Source organism: Teleopsis dalmanni, chromosome 2, assembly GCF_002237135.1.
Source record: "Teleopsis dalmanni isolate 2A chromosome 2, ASM223713v2, whole genome shotgun sequence".
NCBI classification, from domain to species: Eukaryota; Metazoa; Arthropoda; class Insecta; order Diptera; family Diopsidae; genus Teleopsis; species Teleopsis dalmanni.
This window is the reverse complement of record NC_051847.1, coordinates 21,954,614-21,977,580: the sequence shown is the minus strand read 5'-3', so window position 1 is coordinate 21,977,580 and position 22,967 is coordinate 21,954,614. Positions and strand designations below refer to the sequence as shown.

The 22,967-nt window shown below is 28.0% G+C and overlaps 5 protein-coding genes across 5 annotated transcripts; 4 read left to right on the top strand and 1 right to left on the bottom strand.

Moving 5' to 3' along the window:
- Positions 1-2,201: 2,201 nt before the first annotated feature.
- On the bottom strand, positions 2,202-2,579 carry LOC119674103 (glycine-rich protein 23-like). The gene has a single exon (XM_038085228.1). It carries the CDS (start codon positions 2,577-2,579, stop codon positions 2,202-2,204), a length of 378 nt encoding a protein of 125 aa, XP_037941156.1.
- Positions 2,580-7,836: 5,257 nt separating this feature from the next.
- Positions 7,837-8,652, top strand: LOC119674102 (glycine-rich cell wall structural protein). The gene has a single exon (XM_038085226.1). It carries the CDS (start codon positions 7,837-7,839, stop codon positions 8,650-8,652), a length of 816 nt encoding a protein of 271 aa, XP_037941154.1.
- A 2,358-nt stretch (positions 8,653-11,010) lies between these two features.
- Positions 11,011-11,556, top strand: LOC119674101 (uncharacterized PE-PGRS family protein PE_PGRS46-like). Its single transcript, XM_038085225.1, has one exon. The coding sequence runs from the start codon at positions 11,011-11,013 to the stop codon at positions 11,554-11,556; it is 546 nt and encodes a 181-aa protein (XP_037941153.1).
- Positions 11,557-12,983: 1,427 nt separating this feature from the next.
- Positions 12,984-13,310, top strand: LOC119674100 (glycine-rich RNA-binding, abscisic acid-inducible protein-like). The gene has a single exon (XM_038085224.1). The coding sequence runs from the start codon at positions 12,984-12,986 to the stop codon at positions 13,308-13,310; it is 327 nt and encodes a 108-aa protein (XP_037941152.1).
- A 6,102-nt stretch (positions 13,311-19,412) lies between these two features.
- LOC119685775 (RNA-binding protein squid-like) lies at positions 19,413-19,800 on the top strand. Its single transcript, XM_038100153.1, has one exon. It carries the CDS (start codon positions 19,458-19,460, stop codon positions 19,734-19,736), a length of 279 nt encoding a protein of 92 aa, XP_037956081.1. The 5' UTR covers positions 19,413-19,457; the 3' UTR covers positions 19,737-19,800.
- Positions 19,801-22,967: the final 3,167 nt, after the last annotated feature.

Here is a 22,967-nt window from a genome sequence, read left to right as displayed (position 1 = left end):
ACTAAACAAATAAAAGACCGAAGAAAATATCAAAGTGGAAATTTCAAAAATCACACCAAAGAAATAGACAGAAGTCGAAAACCAAAACATAAACAAATTTGTTTATTTTTACATATATTTTAACACCTCAGTCAGAACTTAATTTAATCTCAAGCTTCACATAAATTATTTTTAATAGAAAATTCAATATAAAAATTTGCCTAATCTGCGTTGTCAGAGATTTAGCTTTTACGTTAAATTTACGATGTTCCCTGCGAAAAACAAACAAACTAAATCTTGTTTCTGAACTATACTTCGTATTCTTCAGATACTTTTCAAAAAGTCATTTGAGTCAATAAAAAAAGACTTCAAAATTAAATTCTAGTTTCAATTCTTAGTAATAAAAATTTTCATATAATTTATTATTAATATTATAATGTTACGCTAATTATGCATAGTTTATTTTCATTTGCGAAGTAAAGCAAATACTTGAAATAATAGTAGAATTAATTTTTAAATGTCTTGAAGATATTTTTTTATATATAATGCTTTTTAAGATTCATACGCTATAATTTTTGCAGCGGAGCCTAAAAATATTGTTAAAGATCTATAAGCTAGTAAAAGAAGTAGGTGTAGAATTAATAAGAAGGACTTTATCATATTGGAGTATAGTATAATCCAATCGCAAAGTAGTTAAAACATGCCTTGAACTTATTTCCAAAAGGATCTTAGTCAACTGCAATGTTAACCAGTAAAAAATATTTTATACTTTAATTAAAGTTTAAAATTAATTAATTAGTTGGAAATGATAATAAATTGTCTAAATTTTATACAGCAACATAATAATTTGATCTAATTTTTTAACAATTTTTGCAAACTTTTAAATATACGCTATATATTAGGGGAATATACATATACGCTTATATATATATATACGCTTACCTTTACAATCTAATTATAATATTTTATTATAATAATTCAATAAAATGAAACTAATTTATTATTTATTAGTCACGAAGTACTCCATAGATGACTGATGAGAGATGATTGATGACTGCTTTAAATGAAAAAATATAAAAATTTACATACATTAAAAATCATTCTTAATAATATTGAGTAGAATCAATAGGCGATTTAGTTTGAATTTATGGATATAGATTCTATAAGGATGCAGTACAAACTATAATCAATTAAAAAGTTTTTATAAACTTATAGTATGAAATATACAATTTGTATTTTTTAATTTTAATTCGCTTTAATTAAACTTTATAAATTAAACGTTGACAACTTACACTCAAGGATTACTACAAGGATTATTTTAAAAAATTTAATCTCGTTACATTTAAAATTTGCAATAGTTTACATGAGACTTCTTAATATGCAAAAGAAGATAACATTACCTGTACTCTTAGTTGATTTAGTATTTACTGACATTCATATTTATTAATGTAAGCATACATATGTACAGTACAAGAAGAATCAAGACAATAACACAGCAGCAGGAGTGATTTTTTCAGCTCTTACAGAATAGTGATATGTATAGTGTATTAATATTTATTTCCCTTATATGTTAGATCAAAAAAAAAAAAAAAAATGTAGGCAATAACAATTACTGTATTAAAAAAGTAACCGTGGTAAAAAGTAGAACAGGAAAATAAAATTTCCAATAAAATATTTTGAAATAAGAAATATTTTTTACAAAAAATTTTCTATTAAAATAATATAATGTAAAAAATGAATAGGAAAAAACCATTAGCGGCAATATAGTGTCGTCAACTTTTGCTCAAAATAATTAATAAAATTTTTTATTCAGAAATAGATCCTGATTTTTAGTGATTATAAAAATACAGACAATACACTTCAGATCAACAAAACCCGTAATCTCAAAAATATATTTTAAATCCTTTACAGATTTATGAATCAAAAACTGGGTTATTAACTGTATGTAGGAGATAACCTTGGAAGTTGCTTCTGATATGTAAAATTTACTGGTTATAAAATATTAACCATATTTACCCATATGTAAATTAAAATATTGAAAAATGCATATAATAATAAATAATTCCTTAATGTGCTAAAATTTGAAAAAAAGGGGAACTTTTCGCAGATAACTTGAAATCGAAAGTATGCCAAGCACTGTCAAAAATAAATATATACAAGTATTTGTTTTTCAATGAATTTTATTTTTATTAGTCATTTGTATTCTTTAATGTTTTCATTATTTATTTGCCATATGAACTTGCAGAAGCTGATGCTGATGCACTGGCTGAAGCACCACCATAACCACCTCTTCGACCAAAACCACCACCGGGATAGCGGCCAAAGCCGCCACCTGGAAAACCTCCATAACCACCACCTGGATAGCCTCCAAAACCACCACCTCCAAAACCACCGCCTGGATAACCTCCGTAACCACCACCAGGGAAGCCACCAAAACCGCCGAATCCACGAGCTACACGTACTTGCTGATCTTCAACATCAACGTTAAGTGGTTGGTCTACAGTATCCAAAGTTTCCAGCTGCTCCTGAACCGCTAGATGTGGATAACTATGTACTATAGCCAAAGTGGCTAACAGTACAACACAAAGTAAGAATTTCATACTGTTCATAAAAATTAATTTTTGACTTCTAACTTCTGGTATTGATTAAACAATTCTAATTTGTCTTTAAGTTATTGTACAGAATTTATACTTTAAAAATTTAAAAAAATAATAGAAAAAACTACATTATTAATTCTTATAAAAAACATATCATAAAAAGTAACTTCTTCTTTTCGTGAAGAATCCTATATTTTTTTTTAATATTTAATTGCATGATTAATTCGTTTTAGAATCCACAAAAATTGTACAGATTTTTTTGTATTATTTATTATTTTTTGTTTTACATTTTTTGTACAATACTTTTGACATAGTCTGACTGGTTCGAAGAACGCTTCTTCAAATCATTAATAATTATTACCAGTCAAAATTGTAACGTCAAAATCTTTAGCGATCTTATGACTTCAATTAAATTACAACAAAAAAGAAATAAACAACGAAAATAAGCTGTTTACATCAAATTTACCACAATTTGCCTTAAATAATTAGACAAAATCACCTGTTTTCATAAACAAAAAACGATTTAATAGTCCATTCACCCAGAAAATATTTCATTAGTTTCAAATTATAATTAATGTTTTTTTGTTGTATATTGATTTCGTCTTCTTTCATTTAAAAATTCCCACTTTTTACAATTCGGTAGATATTTTTTTGGCGAAGATTCGTTAATCTACTGCGTCACACATACAGTTTCACACTATATGTTAACTTGACTACAAGATATTCGAAAAAGATACAAAGCTTGAAAAACAAATAGTAGTAAATGTTACGTGCAAGTAAGGTTTTGGTTTTTTTGTCTTGTCTAGAACGACATAGATTTAACTTTTTTTAAATGTATTTTTAAAATGGGGAATCACCATGTCTGCTGAATTGCATTTTTTTAAAATATTTTAAGATTTTAATATTGACATTTATTTGAATTTATTAATTTGCATACGTAAGCTATAAATTGATTGTATTTGACAAGCAATTACAAATGGAAAAAAAATGTAAATTTGTATAAGATTTTCATTCATTAAGATAACTGACAATAAATATACAAGTACTAGATCGGATTATATTTTGATTTATTTTTTAAAGTTTACCTTTACAATTTTTTAAGAAATTGTCATTGGCATATGAAGAAAGCAATAGTTCCTATTTGTTTTTTAGTATATAAAAGTGACACTCTGCACTGTGGTCCATAAATTCGTTTCTCATATGACCTTCCAAGTCCAAAACGGTTTCTCTCTATCCCGCGATTACCCAGGGCCCGGCTCTCGGCCCCCTACTCTTTGTAGCAAACGTCACTCTCCGCAGACACTTGTCAAGCAAATCTGCTCCGCCGACGACTGCCCTGTCTTCATGCGGTCGTCTAATCCCAGCTACATTTCTAATGAGTTTCATGCCCACCTTGGATCTCTTTCTGACTTCTACATCAGGTGCAAAATTAAGTTCAACCCCAACAAAATCTCTGCTATAGCCTTTCTACGCCAACTGCGAGATCACTCCATAGGCTTTGTTACTTCAAACATTAAGCTAAGGCTCAACCATTCTCCCATTCAGCGTGATCCTAAGCTGAAATATTTTGGCATTGTCCTTTTTTCACAACATAATTTCAACCCTCACGTTGATTACGCCATCGTAACGCTGGTACTTTGGTAACTTTTCTTTTCTTACTCATTTTAAGTACTTTGAAAGAATGCTCGTCAAATTATAGCCGAGCTTTTGCCAGCTACGCAATTAATTGACATTCTAGATTTAGATTTCAAAAAAATGGGCTGGGAACTTATCACCACGTCACTGCATCCTTTGAGAATTGTTTTGACATACTCACTTTTGCTCCATAGACGGGTATCATTTATAAACGCCATTATATCTTTTAGAGAGATGTTGTCTCATTTCGTTATAAGTGATTCGACAGTTGATAAGTAACGAAGTCGAATGTGTTCTGCTGTTTCCTTTTCTTCGTAACAAAGTCTACAGCTATCGTCTCGACATTCTAAGGAAAAGGTTTGTTGTATTTCATACCTAATATGAATGTTTAAAAAATACATTGAAATAAAAAATTGATCAAAATCTCAATTGCAAGTAGACTTTATTCACATATACACATTGTACACATTGTATATTCGTATGATCACTACCCCAGCCAATAACTTATTTTTATTTGTTTTTTATTATTCATTTTTATTTGCATTAACTATCACATTATCGCAATATAAAAACTAATTTATACTCAAATAAATAATGATGCCTAATTAATATTTCAACATTTTAAATAAAAGTCAGAGAAGCAGCTTTCTTTACGAAACGAAAGTTGCATATAAATAAATGCACGGAGTTATCCATCATTTTACGAAAGTTGTAATATACACAATACTACACTATAAATTAAATTATACTATAACTATTAGATATTTAAATAATATGGTATTTATATTAATATGCTGCTTTGATTTTTTGAATAAAATTACACCAACCTAAAATATTTTTATATTAATTTAGTGTAAGTGGAGATAAGGTGACTAAAACGTCTTAAGGGATATTACCAAATTTGATGCAGCTATACACACTTTATATAATAATATATATGTGAGCCTAATAAGTGTTAAAAAAAACTGTTTAAAAACGTCATGTGACTTTGCAAAACAAGCAAAAAAAAATCTTATTTAAAAAACATTTGTATCTAAATAAAACCACAAACTACGATTAAGATTTGCATATATTAACATTTATTAAAAACAAAGAAAAGAAAAATTTATTGTATATTGCTTTAAAACAAACAAAATTTAAACGAAACAAACGAAATTTAAAATTAGATACAATACAAATTTAATTTAGTATATATATATAAGTATATATTTAAGTCAATATAAACATATCCTTTTTTTACATTAATAATTTAATGTGAGAATATCGGTGCTTAAACTTCAATCTATGTAAAGTGATGAATGATATCATTAGATAGTTGTGCTTTCATTTAACACTTATTTCTAAACATTAAGAAATTAATTAAAAAAATTTGATTTTGATAATTTTTTGTTATACCTATAAGTATTTACTATATTTACTATATTTTTATTTTTTACTAGAGGCAAGAATTAATTGAGAAAAATTTTTAAAAATGAATATAATCAGAACAAAAGAAAACTAATGTAATAGTAAGTTTTCTCTGAATTCGTTAGACCAGTTAACTTCCCTGAGATTCAAGTAATTCAAAGAATCTTAAGTAACAAAATTCAATCCAGTAATTCAAGCACTGCTCTAACAAAGTCAGTGGAAATATATTATAATTGTGAGTTTTAGATTAAATCCAATTTACAGCTTATTTTGGGAATGTTTTGTTAAGTGTTAAAAACTTGAAAAATTATAATACCTGTAATAAAAATAAACAATAAAAAATGGCAATAAAAATATATCTATTGTGTATCAGCATAACAATCTTGAAAAATTCTTTTAAATAAAAAATATATAAAGGGAGTCCCTTTATAAAAATAAATATATCATTTGATAAATAAAATTTAATTTTTTTTTGGTTAAGTTGATCTTCTAAATATATAAAGTTTTTTTTTTTTAGTTATATATTTATTACTACAAATTATCAATTGACTAAAATAAAAACACACAATCACATCTCTCTATAACAATATTTAATTAGTAATTTTTTTTGTACGATTATACATGCAACCATTTTAATATGTAATTTATTAATTATATTCAAAGTAACAACTTCCACAAATTTATGTTCCTTATATGTTGGATATTGTGCGAAAACCCCAATGCCACGAGTTCTTAACCTTTAGTTTTAGTGCGAAATCAAAATTCGTAATCAGAACATCATCACTTCATTTATGATGATCATCTGTCAGCAATTTTATGTGGGGTGTAATTTATTTATATTTGTTAAATAGTCAGTGGCGTGTTCGATGTTTTTTAATAAAATAAATTATGATGAAAATTATAGCTAATTAGAGTAATATAATATAATGATTAAAATACTAAATGAACAATTTGATAGTATTATATCTTACTGAATTATATGTTCAAGAAAATATTATTTAAATAAGTATTTAGAAATGAAGACATAATACATCCAGACATAATAATGACATAAATCAGTTTCTGCCTGGATAGAGTTGAGGACTTCTACCTACATTCTTCGTGATAATGCTGCCTTGAGTTAAGCGCGATGCAGACTTGCGGTTTTGATTGTCATCCCAGTTGCGCTTTCTTTTGCTCAAATTTATTCTAGCGACTGAACTTGAACATGTTCAGATTCGAGAGCTGTCATTTAAGCAAAATTTTTGAAGAATAAGGTTGTTTACGCACGCTGTAAATGTGTTAGTGCAAGCATGCAAAAATATGCTCTTGAATGACGAATGCAAGATTTTGGGTGACAGACTATCATTCATAACATGTTGGCGAGCAACTGAATGATGTGCTCACCAAAATTTTGGATAAACTTATCTATGAATAAAATTAAAATAAACAAAAACAAATAAATTGTATTGTAAGGTAAACGCCACTGTCATTGTTTAATTTGATTTCAGTGTACAAATAAGATACTTTTTTTTTTTTGATCTCACAAAATAAGATATATGAATATTTTAAGAAGACAAGTTTTCGATGAAATGAGAAGTTCGTGAACGAGTTTTGTACTTAGTAATAATATCTATTCCTCACAAAAGTGTAAGTGAACAATAATAAAATTGTACACCAATTTTGCAAATAGTAAATATAATATTATTTTTATTGAAAATTAAAATAAGTTCAAAATATTTATTAAGAAAAAACATAAAATTTAATTGAGTTCATTAGTGAAAACACCCATCTTTTTTTGGCAACTGTTGAAATCACGCAAATTTGAATAACCCGTGCATCTACGGAAGTAAAGACAAATAAAAATTTCAGTATTTTTATTTATGATAACCAAACCAAAATCGACAAAGTCAATGTCAGTGCCGAGACGATTTGGCGCCACATGAATGCGTTCAAATCATTGACAGAAAACCAGCAAATGCCGAAACCAGTTGATGACGAAGAGTTTCTTTGGATTCACTGAACACAAAACATAAAGTTATTTACCAAAATGTTTCGCAGATCTGAAGGTCTTCAAGTCGTGAGTCTTAGTGTTATGGCTCACTGGAAGATCAAAAATTTTCCACTTAAAATTTTATAAAAATAAGAACATTTGTCTGCGACAAATTTAGTTATATCGTGTTAAGTTTCGTAAGAGGATAGACTGGAAGTTGCTATTTTGTATCAAAAACATAAAGAAATGAATTTATTTATTAAAATCATTATAATAAGTGCATTAATAGCATCAGTTGCATGCCAAACCTCCAGAAAAACAACAAAAAACAACAAGAATGCAAATTCGAACCGATCCAGTAACAAAGATGAGGAAGCCAGAACACTTGGTCTATTAAGACCATTAATTGGTCTTGGATTAGGTGGTGCGCTTGGTGGTGGCTTAGGCGGTGGTTTAGGCGGTGGATTACCTGGTATTAGACCACCTGTTAGTTATGATGTACCAATTCAGCCTATAAGACCACCAAAACGCAAACGTCCAGGAGTTAATGGAAATACACAGTCAGATCCGATTTATGGCGGTTACGGTGGATATCCTTATTATGGCGGAGGCTATCAGCAACAGTTTGGTTATCCAGGTTTTGGTGGCTATGGCGGTGGTTATTATCGTCCACAACCAGTGGCATATCCAGGATATGGTGCCGCATATCCAAACTATGGAGGTTTTGGTGGAAATCAGTTTGGCTATGGAGGCTATCAACAACCAGCTTACGGAGGATTGGGCGGATTGGGCGGAGTGAGTAATTTTGCAGGCTTAGCTACAAATACTGCAGGTAATGGTGCTAGTGTGAGCACTGCTATTGATGGAGCCACTGCAAGTGGTCCTGCTAACACAGCACAAGCTGCACAACTAGCTGGTTTACTAGGACAAGCGCTAGGAAGTAGTTTAAGGCCCTTACTTGCTAATGGAGGAGCTGCAGGTGCCGCAGGTGTACCAGGTGCAGCAGGAGCAACACCGGGTGGTGCAAATCCATTAGCTGGTCTTTTAAGTTTATTGGGCTAAGCAGTATTAATCTTTTTGTTTATTATATAAGTTAAAATTGTTATATTAGCTAAAGTATGGCTTAGTTAAATTTGTTGTTGTTTTTGTGTTTAATAGTATTTATTAATTTGCAATATTTGCATAGATGTGCAATGAATCGCATCGCTTTTTCGTGAAATGTGAAATTATTTAATAAATGAATTATTGAAAATTAATTTTAAAATGAACTATCGTATCAATTTTTTAATAAAATATTAAAAAATGTGAGTTGACTTTGATGTTTGCCGAGTGGAGATGTCTTTGTTATTACACAATTTCTCAGTGAATCAGAACGATAAAAAGATAAAAAATTAATAAAAAAAATATATATTAATTTTAATACTAAAATTTAACAGATAATATATAGTGAAGAATATTTTATAATATTTTATTAAAATTCATAATGCCACATATTACTTATGAGAAAAATATTTTTTTTCATCGACTCTTTCATGTTATGTGATCTAATATAGTATAAATAATTGTATATATTATTAATAAATAAAACTTTTATTATTTTTATTTTTCGTTTTCTTATTATTATCAATTTTTTTTTGCGATTGCAACTGATGAATTTTAATAATACATACGTAAGAGGTTCATGAAGAGGTGCATTTTTAGACTAAATGCTAAAGAACAAAAAATTTGATACTTCTTTGTACCGTATAAGCTTAGGTTAAAATAGATTCTAATGGTGATTGGTAACAATTTTAGAAAATAGTTTTTCCTAATTATGAAAAATAAATGAAAATGTGCAAACAAAATTATTAGATACGATCTTTGAACATTTTATAATATAATAACTTTCCTTGTTGGTTGACAATTGATGGCAAAAAAATGGAGCGATTAGAACCAATCAAGTTTTTGATAATTATTTGTAATTGGGTTTATAAAGGATGAAAGTATTAATAAAAAGATAACTGATTATTTTGATTTCATTTACTTAATATTTGTACAAAGAAATCGTAAAAGTATGGAAACGGAATAATATAGCAATTGTTCCCATAATAATGGCATAATAAAATATAATAATAAATAATAAAGCGAACGATCTTATATATACGGTCTGTACAGAGACAGAGACATTTACAGGAAAAATGCTGATAGTCCAACATATATTTAATAGTGCCTGTGTTATTCCGGCTATAATCTATAGAGAATATATAGGTATTAGATACAAAATTCATATAACAAAGCACTTTACTGTGCTTATAAAAATTTATGTGCTACAATTTAGTAGGGCGGCGCCACTTAATCAGATTAGATTTCATAATCGTCCGGAAATTACAACAGCCTTTCCATTGCTGCTGCAAGTCCATCTATAAAAAACAATATATCGAACCTAGAATGACAAACCTAGCTAATACCTCTAGATTACTCACATATATAGAACAGAGAAAGAATAATTATTAAACTTAGAGTTCTCTATATCTGGAAAGTGGATTTAGCACATATATGTCTGGGTTATGCAAAAATTTGTGATTATCAGTACCTGTTAAAGAATTCGAAATATCATAAACGCTAATTATTATAAGTCTGAAGTTTTGTAGAGTTTGTATTACATTCTATATTGAACTAAGAAAAAAAAAGTAATAATAATAATATAATAAATTAATATAATTTATATTATATAAAATATATTAATATTTATATTATTGTAAATTAAATATATCAAAAAAAATTTTTTTTGGCGTAATTAATGAATATCTATCTATTGGTATCAATATATTTATTATGTTTTTATTTTAAATTATAAATAAAAATATATTAAATTATAAATATATATTAAAATGTATACACATAGTATTTGATACAATAACTTTACACTTATCTAGCCGAATTTTGGGCGAATTTTAGTTTTGCACAAAAACAGTCTTTGAAGTTTGAAATTTACCTAATAAACATAAATGTGAGCATCAAACATTTTACTATTGGATTAAATATTAAAAATTACCTGAAAGTAATTATAGTTAAGAATATTGGAGTTCAAGTGAAAAACAAAAATTATGTTATTAAAATCATTTAAATGCTATACTTTATAAAAGCGGTAACAATAAAAACGAGTATAAACGATTTCCAGGAAAAGAATCAAACAAAATTGTACTTGAGATAAAAAAAGTTATCTTAAATGCGAAAATAATGAAAATCATCAAAAGTGCTTAAATTGATAAATAACAAAAATAATTGAACAGTGAAAAAACTCTATTGAATTCTATTCAGTTAAGGTTTATATAAAAAAAAAACTAATAAGTATCAAAAATCATATAAAAGTCTGATATTCAGTTCAATCTTGAACAGTTTTAACGAGGACCGTACAAGACACAAAATCCAAAGAAGAAAATGGTAATGATATATAGAATAGCAAGTTTTCTAGTACTTGGATTATTTACGGCTACTATTACTGCGAAACCCGATATAAATGATTATGAACAAGATAGTTTGCTTCGTTCAAAACGGCAATTTAATTTCCTAAGTGGAGGTGGTGGAGGTCAAAGCGGAGGTCTAAGCAGCTTGTTCCAACAACCAACTAATTTCTTTCGTCAAACATTAGGCGGAGGTGGTGGTAGCGGTCGACAGAGTGGTAGAGGGGGTTTGACTTCTGGTTTACCCTTTTTAGGCGGAGGTGGAGGGAGCAATGGTTTAACTTCTGGAATTCCATTTCTTGGCGGTGGTAGGGGTAATGGCGGTAACAGTGCTAGACGAGGAAGTAGTCGCTTATCTTCCAGCTTACCGTTTTTAGGAAATAGTGGTGGCCTAACGTCTGGATTACCGAATTTAAGTAGTCTAACTAGCAGCTTAGGAGGTGGTGGAGGAAGGGGAAGTCAGAGAAACATGGGTGGTGCCAGTGGCGGAGGGAATTTATTTAGTCTTTTCGGTGGAAAGTAAAGAAGTTATTACCATTTATTATGTAAAAATTTGTAGGAATAAGTTACAAAAAAATAATATTATAATAATCGTAATGAATCGCAAAATTTACTTAACTTATTCATGCAGTTTTGTTATAATTGGTTAATGTATCCCTTACCGAAAAAGTTTATTTAACTATTAAAAATAACGAACAATATAAAACATTAAAGTACTAAAAATGATAATAAAATAACTAACTATAATAAAATCAATAGTATATTTACTTAACTTATTTAATATTGTAATTAATGTACAGAATATTTGCTTTAATACGCATATTGGACTTCAAAATATAAAAAGTGTACTACATTCTGTATAAAAAATTTTGGTTTAAAAAGATATCTATAAAACATACCGGCACAATGTACCACCTGCCTACAGTGTACCTTGTTATCAGACAACTTTCAACCATAACGAGTATGTTAATAAATGATTATTTTTTTGGTCTAAAAGATTAAGCTGTCACTTTAAGAAAAGACGCTTTGAAACAATTACGTCCATAAAAAATAAATTTCTGAAAGACTTCAAGACAAAATCTTGATCGGACTACGAAATATGTATGGGAGATTGGATGGGATATTGGAACAAGCGTCGACATAGTTGTGTTGCCGTCGCCGGGGCCAATGTTGAGATAGCAAAATAATTGTCAACAGATGGCTTGACTGCAAATATTTATTTTTTTAAAGTTCTGTTCACTTTAGAATACACATGTATTAATATATATATATATTATATCATTTTTTTACTCTGAACATAAATTTGAAATTATGCGAAATGTCTGTGAAAAAACCAAATTTTACTACGCCATTGTTTAACACATTATTATAAAAGATATTAGTAAAGATTTTTAGTATTCATGCTTTGCTTAATATTATTCCATAAAAGAATATGTTGTAATTGTATTTAAATATTGCAGTTCTCCTAATTAAAATTGCTAATTTTTACTTTGAATTTAGACATTAGTTATTTTAATTGCCTTAAAAATGTACAACAAATTTTTGATGACGTACTCTGTATTTGCAATATGCATTTTGTTAACAAAATAAGATAAACAAAAAAACATTAGCTTTAATAATTATTAATTGTTTATGAAAACACATTACTTTATATTGCATAATATCATGGGTTTTGGAGACATATATCAGTTAATAACTAATATTAACAACGTCAGCATTACGTTAATTAATTATTTGAAAGGTTCTTACCCATCGATTGTTTTGATGAACAATTACAAAAACAGTTTACAATTAAAAATTTCACAGATTCAAATGTTTGTAATATAAAATAACAAAAACAATTCAAAGTATTACTTATGAGCTTCCATATAAAAGCACTGCGATCCTACGCATTATTCCAGTGCAAATTTGCAATTTAGCGGACTCGGAACGAGAAGTTACTATTACGAAATGCGCTTGTTTTTAGTATTGGCGGTTATTGCAACCTTTTGCTGCCTACATGTCGTGAAATCAGTCGGGGCAAGTCCAGCTGAAGGTGTTAATGCCGATAGTAACGTGAACGCGGCCAACAGTTTGGATGACTTAGCAGATCTTGGCGATGAGCATGGAAATGAAGGTGACAGAAATGCACGTCAATGGGGCTATGGCGGTCGGCGTAGATGGGGCGGAGGCTGGGGCGGAGGATATGGCGGTTATGGAGGTGGATGGGGTGGTGGTTATAGACGCGGATGGGGTGGTGGCTGGGGAGGCGGCTACAGACGCGGTTATTGGGGTTAAATTACTAGTGCACGTGTTAAGCAAATTATTATTTGTCACAAATGATAGTAATATTGTATACTCTTATGTGCGAGTTTTTAATTATTAAAAGTTCAATGTTTTATTATTAAAAATCGTTTGGAATATTATGGATATATATATTATTAACTCTATGGCTTATAAAGTGAATAAATTAAATGTATAATCTGTGTTTAATAAATGCATAAAAGTTAATTGAAAATTAAACATAAATGTTTTAAATGTAAATCAACGATGTTATCTGCTATGGAAGTGTATAGGTATATATATGTAACGGAATAAGATTATTCAATCCTATGAATATGCACCTTAATTCCTTATTATTTAATTATTTGCACTTTTCTTATATGTACATTGTCAAAGAAATTTTCTTTCTCTAAATCTAAACTTTTGGAAAATGTAAGAATGGCTTGAACAAGTTTTCATTAATACTTATGAACTAAAATGGTAAGGGATATAATGAACCAAACCATATATTATTTAAAAGATTTTTTCAAGAAGCTTGTGATTTGAACATTAGTAATCAACATACTATAGATTCGATATAATGTGACAGAAATAATTACTTTATCACTTAATAGATTAAATCTTTTTCGAACTTCTAATTACCTACATGGAAATCAGATAAAAAATAACACTAATACTAATAATATAATAAAATTATTTAATTAATTATTAATTTCATAAAACCACAAAAAAGATAAGATAATAAAATAAAGATAATAACAATAATAAGATAATAAAAAGATAATAAAATTTTAATTTTTGAATATTTATCAAATTATGATATTTACATAATTTAAAAAAATATTTAAGACGGTAGCAATAGTAAGTAAATTTTCTAATCTGAAAATTAATATTAAATCAGATGAAATTTATGAGCTGACCTAACAGACCTAATGTTCGAAATTGAATAAAAAACAACAATTAATAGTTAAGTGCATATACATATGGTAATATGTATATAGCTGTGATTTGAGAGTTTGTTTTAATTAAAGTACACCAAGTGCATTTGTTGGTTAAGAAATAGGAATAAGGTTGGCTCAATGTGCTTCGATATCTAGCCCCTACAGTGCAAAAATTATGTACGAATAATTGGATCAATAAGATTTGCTATGAAAAACAATAATGGATATTTAATAATATCTAAATCAACTGTATGCTCTGCTAAAAAAATTTAATTGATTTAAAATAATATTTTAATAAATCAAAATTCCTTACTATTACTTCTTTGTCTATTTAAACTAGATTTCTAGTCATAAATTATATAATTTTTTAATTACAAATTTATGAATTATATAATTTTTAATTATAAAACTTATAATCTGCTTTTTTCTTTTCATATATGAAATGACAAAAACTAAAACCTACGGTGTGGCTCAATTTAATTTTTTTATAAACAAGCCCAGTTATATCAGCTGGCAAAAATAATAATTAAGCGCTATGTTGAGAAAAAAAGCAATTGGGTACCGAAGAAACCAATACAATAAAGTGTAAAATAATAAATAATATTTTACAAAATAATAATAATTGTTATAATAATTGACATTTCAACAAATTATTTAATTAAAGAATGCATATATGCAGATTATATTTTAGCTGTAGTTGTCCCGATAATAATGATAAAAGGGTTTTTTTTATTTTGTGATATTAAAAGGATGCTACTAACTTATTTTGGAATATGTATTCTTTATATATTTTTTCCTTTTAAAACATCAAGTAGTAGTAGTAGTGACAGTTTCCTTTGTCAACATAGCTTTTCACCTATGTTATGTTCGTAAGAAATATTATTTTGCAAATAAGTACTTATTATTAATAATATAAATTAATAGAAAATTAATTTAGTTATTTTTCTTATAGGACTTTGTATCAATTTATTCTGTATACACAATATTCCTAATAATTTGTTTCTCACTTCACAACTGGAGTAAATTTTGTTAGCTGTGTTTTTATTAATGTAATTAAACATGAGTGCTTATATGCGCATATATGAATGTAAGTTAATGTCATACTTTAGAATCACGGATTCTTAACTTATATATATATTTTAGTTTAGAAACTATTTTTTCCATTTTTTCCTTATCACGAGTAATACAAAAGCTCTTATACTTTTATTATTATTTTTTTTATGTTAGTAATATTACGTATATGTGCATATAATTACGTATATGTGCATACAGGAATGTAAGTTAATATCAAGTTTTATTAAACTACATTTATTTTATTTTTTAATAATAGGAATTGGAAAAATGAATTTATATTCAGTTCATTTTTCAAGATATTAAATTTATTAAATATAAACTTAATGATTAAATTATTCAAAAATATGATTCTGCAGATATTTTGTTTAAAGAAATTTACAATATTTTATCTTACAGTTTCTCGCATCTTGCCGAACTACAATTACTAGGCTAATAGTACAGTAATTAAAATAATTTCTTTATTTAATAGTATGATTTATTTTTTAAATTTGAATAAAAATTAATAATTGAATAACAATTAATCAATGAATACTACTGAAGTGCTTCTGAGTGATTGTTGATGCTGAATGTCAATACTTATCAAAGTATCTACTGGTTTTATTTATAAGTGGTTTTCCCTAATGTTTTGTTACATTTTGTTATAGTTTTAAAACCGAATATATTTATTAATAAAAAGCAATAACAATAAATTAATCAAAAGCTGCTAAGCAGGTAATGAACAAAATTATATCAAATTTATGCAAATTAATAAAAAGCGACAAAAAAAATGTATAAGTAATTGATAATTTGTGCATATTCTATTCACAGAAATATTTCTATTACTTCTGAAAGTAATAATAAATACGACATTTCAGTAAAAATCTAAATTCCGTAGAAATAATAGCAAGTGAAAAAAAAAACGTACTGAAAAATAAAATAATTAAATAAAAAAGATTTCGTTTTACCTATGAGCAGTTACAGTACCCTTCAATACTTGCATACTATATGATACGATGTGATAGAACTTCCTTATTTATTTCAATCACTCCTAAAGAATCATAGTGCCTTATATACATAGGTATATGTAGGAAAAATATAATATAATATAATATGATCATTTATTCTAATAAGTGATTTAAGTGTAATTAAAAGAGTACAATATTTTAGTTTAAAATTTAAATATGTATTCTATATTGCTTATATACGAATACATACGGTACAAAACAAAACAACTTACCAGCTATTTTATCCTCAACTGATGTTTGTAGAATATTTAAACTTGTCGCAGCATATCGTATAACTTTAAATGAGATGTTGATGCCTTTATTGGTGAACTCGAAGTAGGTATCGAATCAGACACACATTCCTGGGAACTATAGCGAACACGAACTGCCTAGAAACCACACACGACTTCGCATTACATAAATATCATTATATGTTGATGCCTTTATTGGTGAACTCGAAGTAGGTATCGAATCAGACACACATTCCTGGGAACTATAGCGAAGACGAACTGCATAGAAACCACACACGACTTCGCAGTACATAAATATCAATATATGTGGACTTCTCTTTAGCTATATGAACAAAATAAAATGTCCAACTAAAGTTGACTAGAATAATATACATGTCACCCTACGTACTATATGACTTCACCACCTCAATAAGAATAAAACTGAGGAATTGGTTGATGTCGATCAGTTCTCAATCTGAAGTTATTTTTGTAGCCTACGTTAGTATTTTGCTTCATGAGTCACCATACTAAGTGTATAGCACTTGGTCTCCTAAAATGACGTGTGACTCTGGGATGAGGACCCGGCTATTGTTATAGTCGTACATTGTCTAATGGGCAAACATGCCAAATGGCTAAAGTTTTTCTTCAAATAGTGCAGTCAGACTTCTATAACTATTGAGCTATTTTTTTTTGTTTATATTGTGATCCGATGTGAACAGTGTAGGTACTAAAGGCATTGCTTATGCCTCATAGAGCCGACACAGTGGTTTTACAGTTCAGTATAAGAGTACCTTTACCAGAAGTCTTTTAACTGTAAAATCACCTAAGTGAATAGAATTCATTTTCTAACATATATTAGTCTTTACTAAAAATCTCAGTTAACATTTAGTTAAAATTTAAATGAGTTCTTACAAATTGTATATATGGTTATTCGGAAAATAAATTAATCATTATAAAGTTTAAATAAAAATCGATGTTTATATTATTGAGCAAGTATTAACTTTCACTTCAGATTTTTCTCTTGAAGACAGTTCCAATTTTTAAAATCATTCATATTTATTTTATGTGTAAACAATAATTGACATTAGATACCTTCGCTTTATTAATCGTAAAGAGAATAAATACTTTTATTGACGAAACGTGACTACTTTTTTATTGAGTTTGAAGATTACTTTAATTACACTTTATAGTCGAATACTGCATATTGTATCTGGAATATTAAACACTGTTTTGAATCGTGTCTCATATAAAAAAGCTGTACATATGGATTGCACTTCAATTTTCTTACTTGTGGTATTTATCTATAAGATAACTTAAAGATTGATTTATACTTAAGTAGTTAATTATTTTAAGTGTTAATTTTGTAATAACTTTATGGTTTTTTGGATAGATGGACTAGAGATGAATATACCATTCTTTTTTTCGGATATGTAATATAAGAAAAATTAGAAATAGATTCAAGAGTTCTCTGTACTACATTGTGACCGAAAGGTTTTCGGAGGTTCTCATTTAAAATTCGCGCGCTGTATATTTTTCGATATTTTAAGTTTATGTAGTTTGGCAGCACTGTCCTTAATTACTATGCCAAAAATGAGCGCGATCTGTCAGACAGTTCGTTTACGGCAGCTGTTGAAACCAGTTCACCTCAGTAGTGCGTTGCGAAAAAAACAATGGAAAAAAATATTGAACAAAGAGTTTGCATCAAATTTTGTTTTTCGAACGAAATTTCGTGTGCAGAATCGTTGCGAATGCTACAAAAGGCTTATGGGGAATCAGTTTTATCGAAAACTCAAGTTTATGAGTGGTACAAAGCCTTTCAGGACTGTCGTACGACCGTCGAAGACATGCCGCGTTCTGGACGACCTTCGACCTCTACCACCGACGAAAACATTGAAAAGGCAAAGGAAATCGTGTTCAAAAATCCTCATGTGAGTGTTAGAGAGATAGCACGAGAGCTAGGCATCGGTCGTGAGATGGCTCGTTTGATTTTGGTGGACAATTTGTGTATGCGACGTGTCAACGCCCGGCTTGTTCCGATTCACCTCAATTTGTTCAACATTATCAACGATTTTAAGGCCAAACATTCAATAAATACCATCGAACAGCCACCGTATTCACCTGATCTTGCACCGTGTGACTTTTTCCTGTTTCCCAACCTCAAATTACCACTCAGAGGAACGCGTTTTGAATCCATAGAAGACGTAAAACAGAATTCGCAGAGGGAACTCAAAGCCATACCGGAAAGCGCCTATAAAAAATGTTTTGATGATTGAAGAAACGTTTGGCATTTGTGTATCGCTTCTAATGAGCATATTTTGAAGGAGATAAAATAAATATTGATGAAGATTAAGAATTTTGCGTTTTATTTATTTATGACCGGAAACTTTTCGGTCACAATGTATAATCTTTACCGAAAGTATTTCAAACGTTATAATTTAATAATTATCGAATCCTTTATATCAGTAATGTTTGAAGTCTTTTAATATATGATAGATATATGATAAATGAATAATCTTAAGTGTGGAAAATGTCATAAATGTTGGTGTTTTTTAATATTTATATTTTATTTACAATTCCAATCAATTAATTTTTTTATGGTACATTTTTATTTATTCGAAAAAAAATTAAAACTTAGATCAAATTCGAATGCAAATCAGGTTATATACAATCAAAAATGATTACTTTTGTTAATTCGATTGAGATGTTTGTTTTGTGTATTGTTATTGTAATTTTGTTGTTTCACTTTTTATTATTATTATTATTATTTTTTGTTTTTAGAAGCGCAAAACCACAACAATAAACAAATTTTTAGAATATACGCCATCATTCTGCAAAAAATTCAAATTTCTTAATAATTTGGAATTGCTATAAAAGCGTTTGCTCAGTAACTTCAAAGATAGTCTCAACACAAATTTCAAACAAATCAATTCAAAAATGCGTTTCACTCTTATTGCAATTACTTTGCTTGGATTAGTGGCCATAGCGTTGGCACAACACGTTGATAACGAAGAAATCACACTCTTTAACGTTGATCCATCAGCCGTCGAATATGAAAACGCTGGACCACGTGTAGTACGTCAGTTCGGTTTTGGACGCGGTGGATATGGTGGCTATGGAGGATATGGAGGATATGGAGGCTTTGGTGGTTTCGGACATAGACATGGTGGTTTTGGTGGTTTCGGTCGTGGTGGTTATGGAGGATATTATGGTTAAAAAATTATTGTTGAATGAAAAATAAAAAAAAAATTCTAATAAATTGATTGTAAATTTAACTAAATTATTTGTGTCTTAATTTTGCTCCGATTATTATGGTACCTTTTTATATTATAAGAATGAAATATAGATAAATAAAATTAATTTTTTTGATATTGAGAGTGTATAATAATTTAGAGAGTATAAGAATATTAGTGATCACGAGTTCAATATCATCATCATTGGCAACTTATATAAAGCAACTGTGTACATGACAGATACTGTGTAAGGTATCAAAAAATAAGATGTCTTGGTGGCTATAAGATATAGTATACATATAAAACTTTCATTATTTAAACACAAAAGTGAAAGTTCATATTGCACCCGATTTCCTTTGATTAGAAAAAATGCTTTTATATTGTCTTGATTTTTGTACGTAAGAAATTTTACCTTTATGTTTTGTTGCTAAAGAGATGTATATATTTAATTTCTTAATTTATCACACTCATATTTATTATTTTCTTTTATTGATTAATATCAAAATCAATAATAACTGCAATAACATTGCTTAATAATAAAGTTTTGGTTTAAAGTATGCTCAAACCCTAAAGTGATAAATAAAAAATAAAGGTGTGGGAATAGTCGATCTAATCAACCAGTAGTTTCTAATTGAATACAGATAGTTTATTAAAGGTGATTGAGACGATAGGTAAATGTTCCAATTGAGTCACAATGTTTCCCGGACCCATAAAATGCCCCAATATATTTGTTTAAACAGTTTTTTCAATATAAATAAAAATGATTTTTTTACTAAGATGTCTTGGTGGTTATAAGATATAGCCACCAAGACATAAGATATTTTTTTAGGCAAGGATATTATATCTAAGAAATTAGTCTTGGATATAGAATATTAAATAATTAAAATTAGTTGTTTGCTTGACTCAGATTTGCAGAACAATAAGGTCATTAAATATTTTTCTGAGTTAAGTTTCACTTATGATAGTAGTAGGGTCTCCAGATAATTAATTAACGTACTGTGTATATATTTTCTCAATGTTGCTTTACAATGCACGAGTTTTGCTTAATTATATTATATTTTTAGTAATTATAATCAAATTAAAGTACTTAATTTAAGTATCCAAAAAAAGTTCATATATATGGTAAAATTTTGATGCAGTTTGCCAAGTGCAACTAAATCAACTCTACTTGAAGCAGAAATCGTGAATGATGATCGAAATCGTGATGAAATACTACCTCGATCTTTTACAATACATCAATGTAACAATAAGATGATGTAGTGTAACTCGATTATCGATAAGATAGCAGATACGATATAGAAGGTGGTGTGCAACCGATACGCATCAATGGCAAGTATGAATTTATGTTGTGAAAGCTATCGCGAGACTAATGCTGAACTGTGTTCAATATTTAGATTGTTATATAGATGATAAATAATAATATACCATAACAACAACATCTTTTTCGGAGTAACTATTAGTAATGGTTATGTTAAAAAATCGGTAAAGACTTTATTATCAGATTGTGTAGATGTGCGGATAGCATATTATAAATTATGTTTTATAGACTATCATATTGGTTATCATAATCACTCTCCTTTATCCTTTATATTTATTCACTCTCCTTTATACTCTCTTTTATATTTAATTATAAAACACAAAGAACTAAAATATTTGCTTCTGGATGTCGAATGAAATAATAAAGTAGTAGACAGTTCGTCTAAGCAGTAATAAAATTATAGTTATTAAAATTATATATAGATTAATTTTTTGGGCGGTTAATCGTTGACATCCATTAAAAAAATTATTATACTGTTTTTTATATATTTTTTTTCTAAACTATAAAGTTCAAAGATTGCAAAACAAACACAATTTCTGATATGAAGTACTTGGTGACGCATAGCAAAAATAGATAAAAACATTTATTTTTCTTTGAAATATTAGTTGTTGGGTTTTTTTTTTAATTTTGAAAAAATGTTTTTTAATTTTTACCCAATCAAATAAATGCTAATGAGAATTAGATATAAAGATAAGTGTTGGTAGTAATCTCAATCTAATAAAAATGTCAATATTTGAGTTTTTGAATTAGAAATGTGTATAAACTATTTAACATGGAAATATTTAATATCGTGAGATTTTTTGAATTTATTTATTGACAAATTAATATGAGAAAAAAAAATTTTTTGGATTTATTTTAAATTCTCGATAAATTACGATTTTAAGTATATTACGTCTTTAAAATATCAAGTCTGTCTCATATTAAAATTATTCATTAATCTTGTTTAAAAATTAGTCATTTAAGTCAAAATAGCTAAATTTAAATACTATTGTATTAGCGCCTTTATACATATAAATATGCTTAACAATATATTTAGAAGCAAGCATTATATATACACACACATAAATATATATAATATATAGGAATGATTCTTGCATACATTGTAGAAACAATAGAGAAATAGAGAATGTATTGGAAAAAGAACTTTTCAAAGTTCATAATCAGATATGCAGAACAATATTATGTTTGTTTTATTTTACTTACTTAAAGGGCGCCTACAAAATCCACATTGATAATAAGATAATAATAATTTCATAAAAAATGTTAACAATAACGACAGGGTTGCGGTTTTTTTATACGATCTATAAAATAAGTGCACTTCAACAGATCTGTGGCTGTGTGGATGTGGAAGCGTAACATCTGTAGTAATGATAGTAATTGTAGTTGCAGTATAAACCGTAAAAGTAACTAATTACTTTACATGAATATTAAAAAATTTATAAAGTGTAATAGCTCAAATTTTTCTCCAAAAATGTTCTCAAAAAAAAAAAAAAACAAAAATGCTAATCGAAAATAAAAAACACACCAAAATATTGCTTGTTTTCATTACAGTTTTATGTTAATATAAAATAAAAGATCCTATTTAATGTTTTTATTAACAAAATAAATTAGAAGCAATAATTAAAAAACGTATGTGGTTTGATTTTGGGATATACCCAAATGACCACAAATGTAAATCACACGCAGCACTCAAGAGCTCTCTGACGTAGTACTCTCTTATTATTGCATGTGTTGACACTTTTTAAGTTGTTACATGTTTATAATATTTTTGAATCACATGATATACAGAATCACATAATATATATTGGAATACATTTCATCAACCCAGTTCGGATGTGTAAAATATTTACATAAATGTACATACCCTCTCCCGGTCTTATCCGCATACATATACCT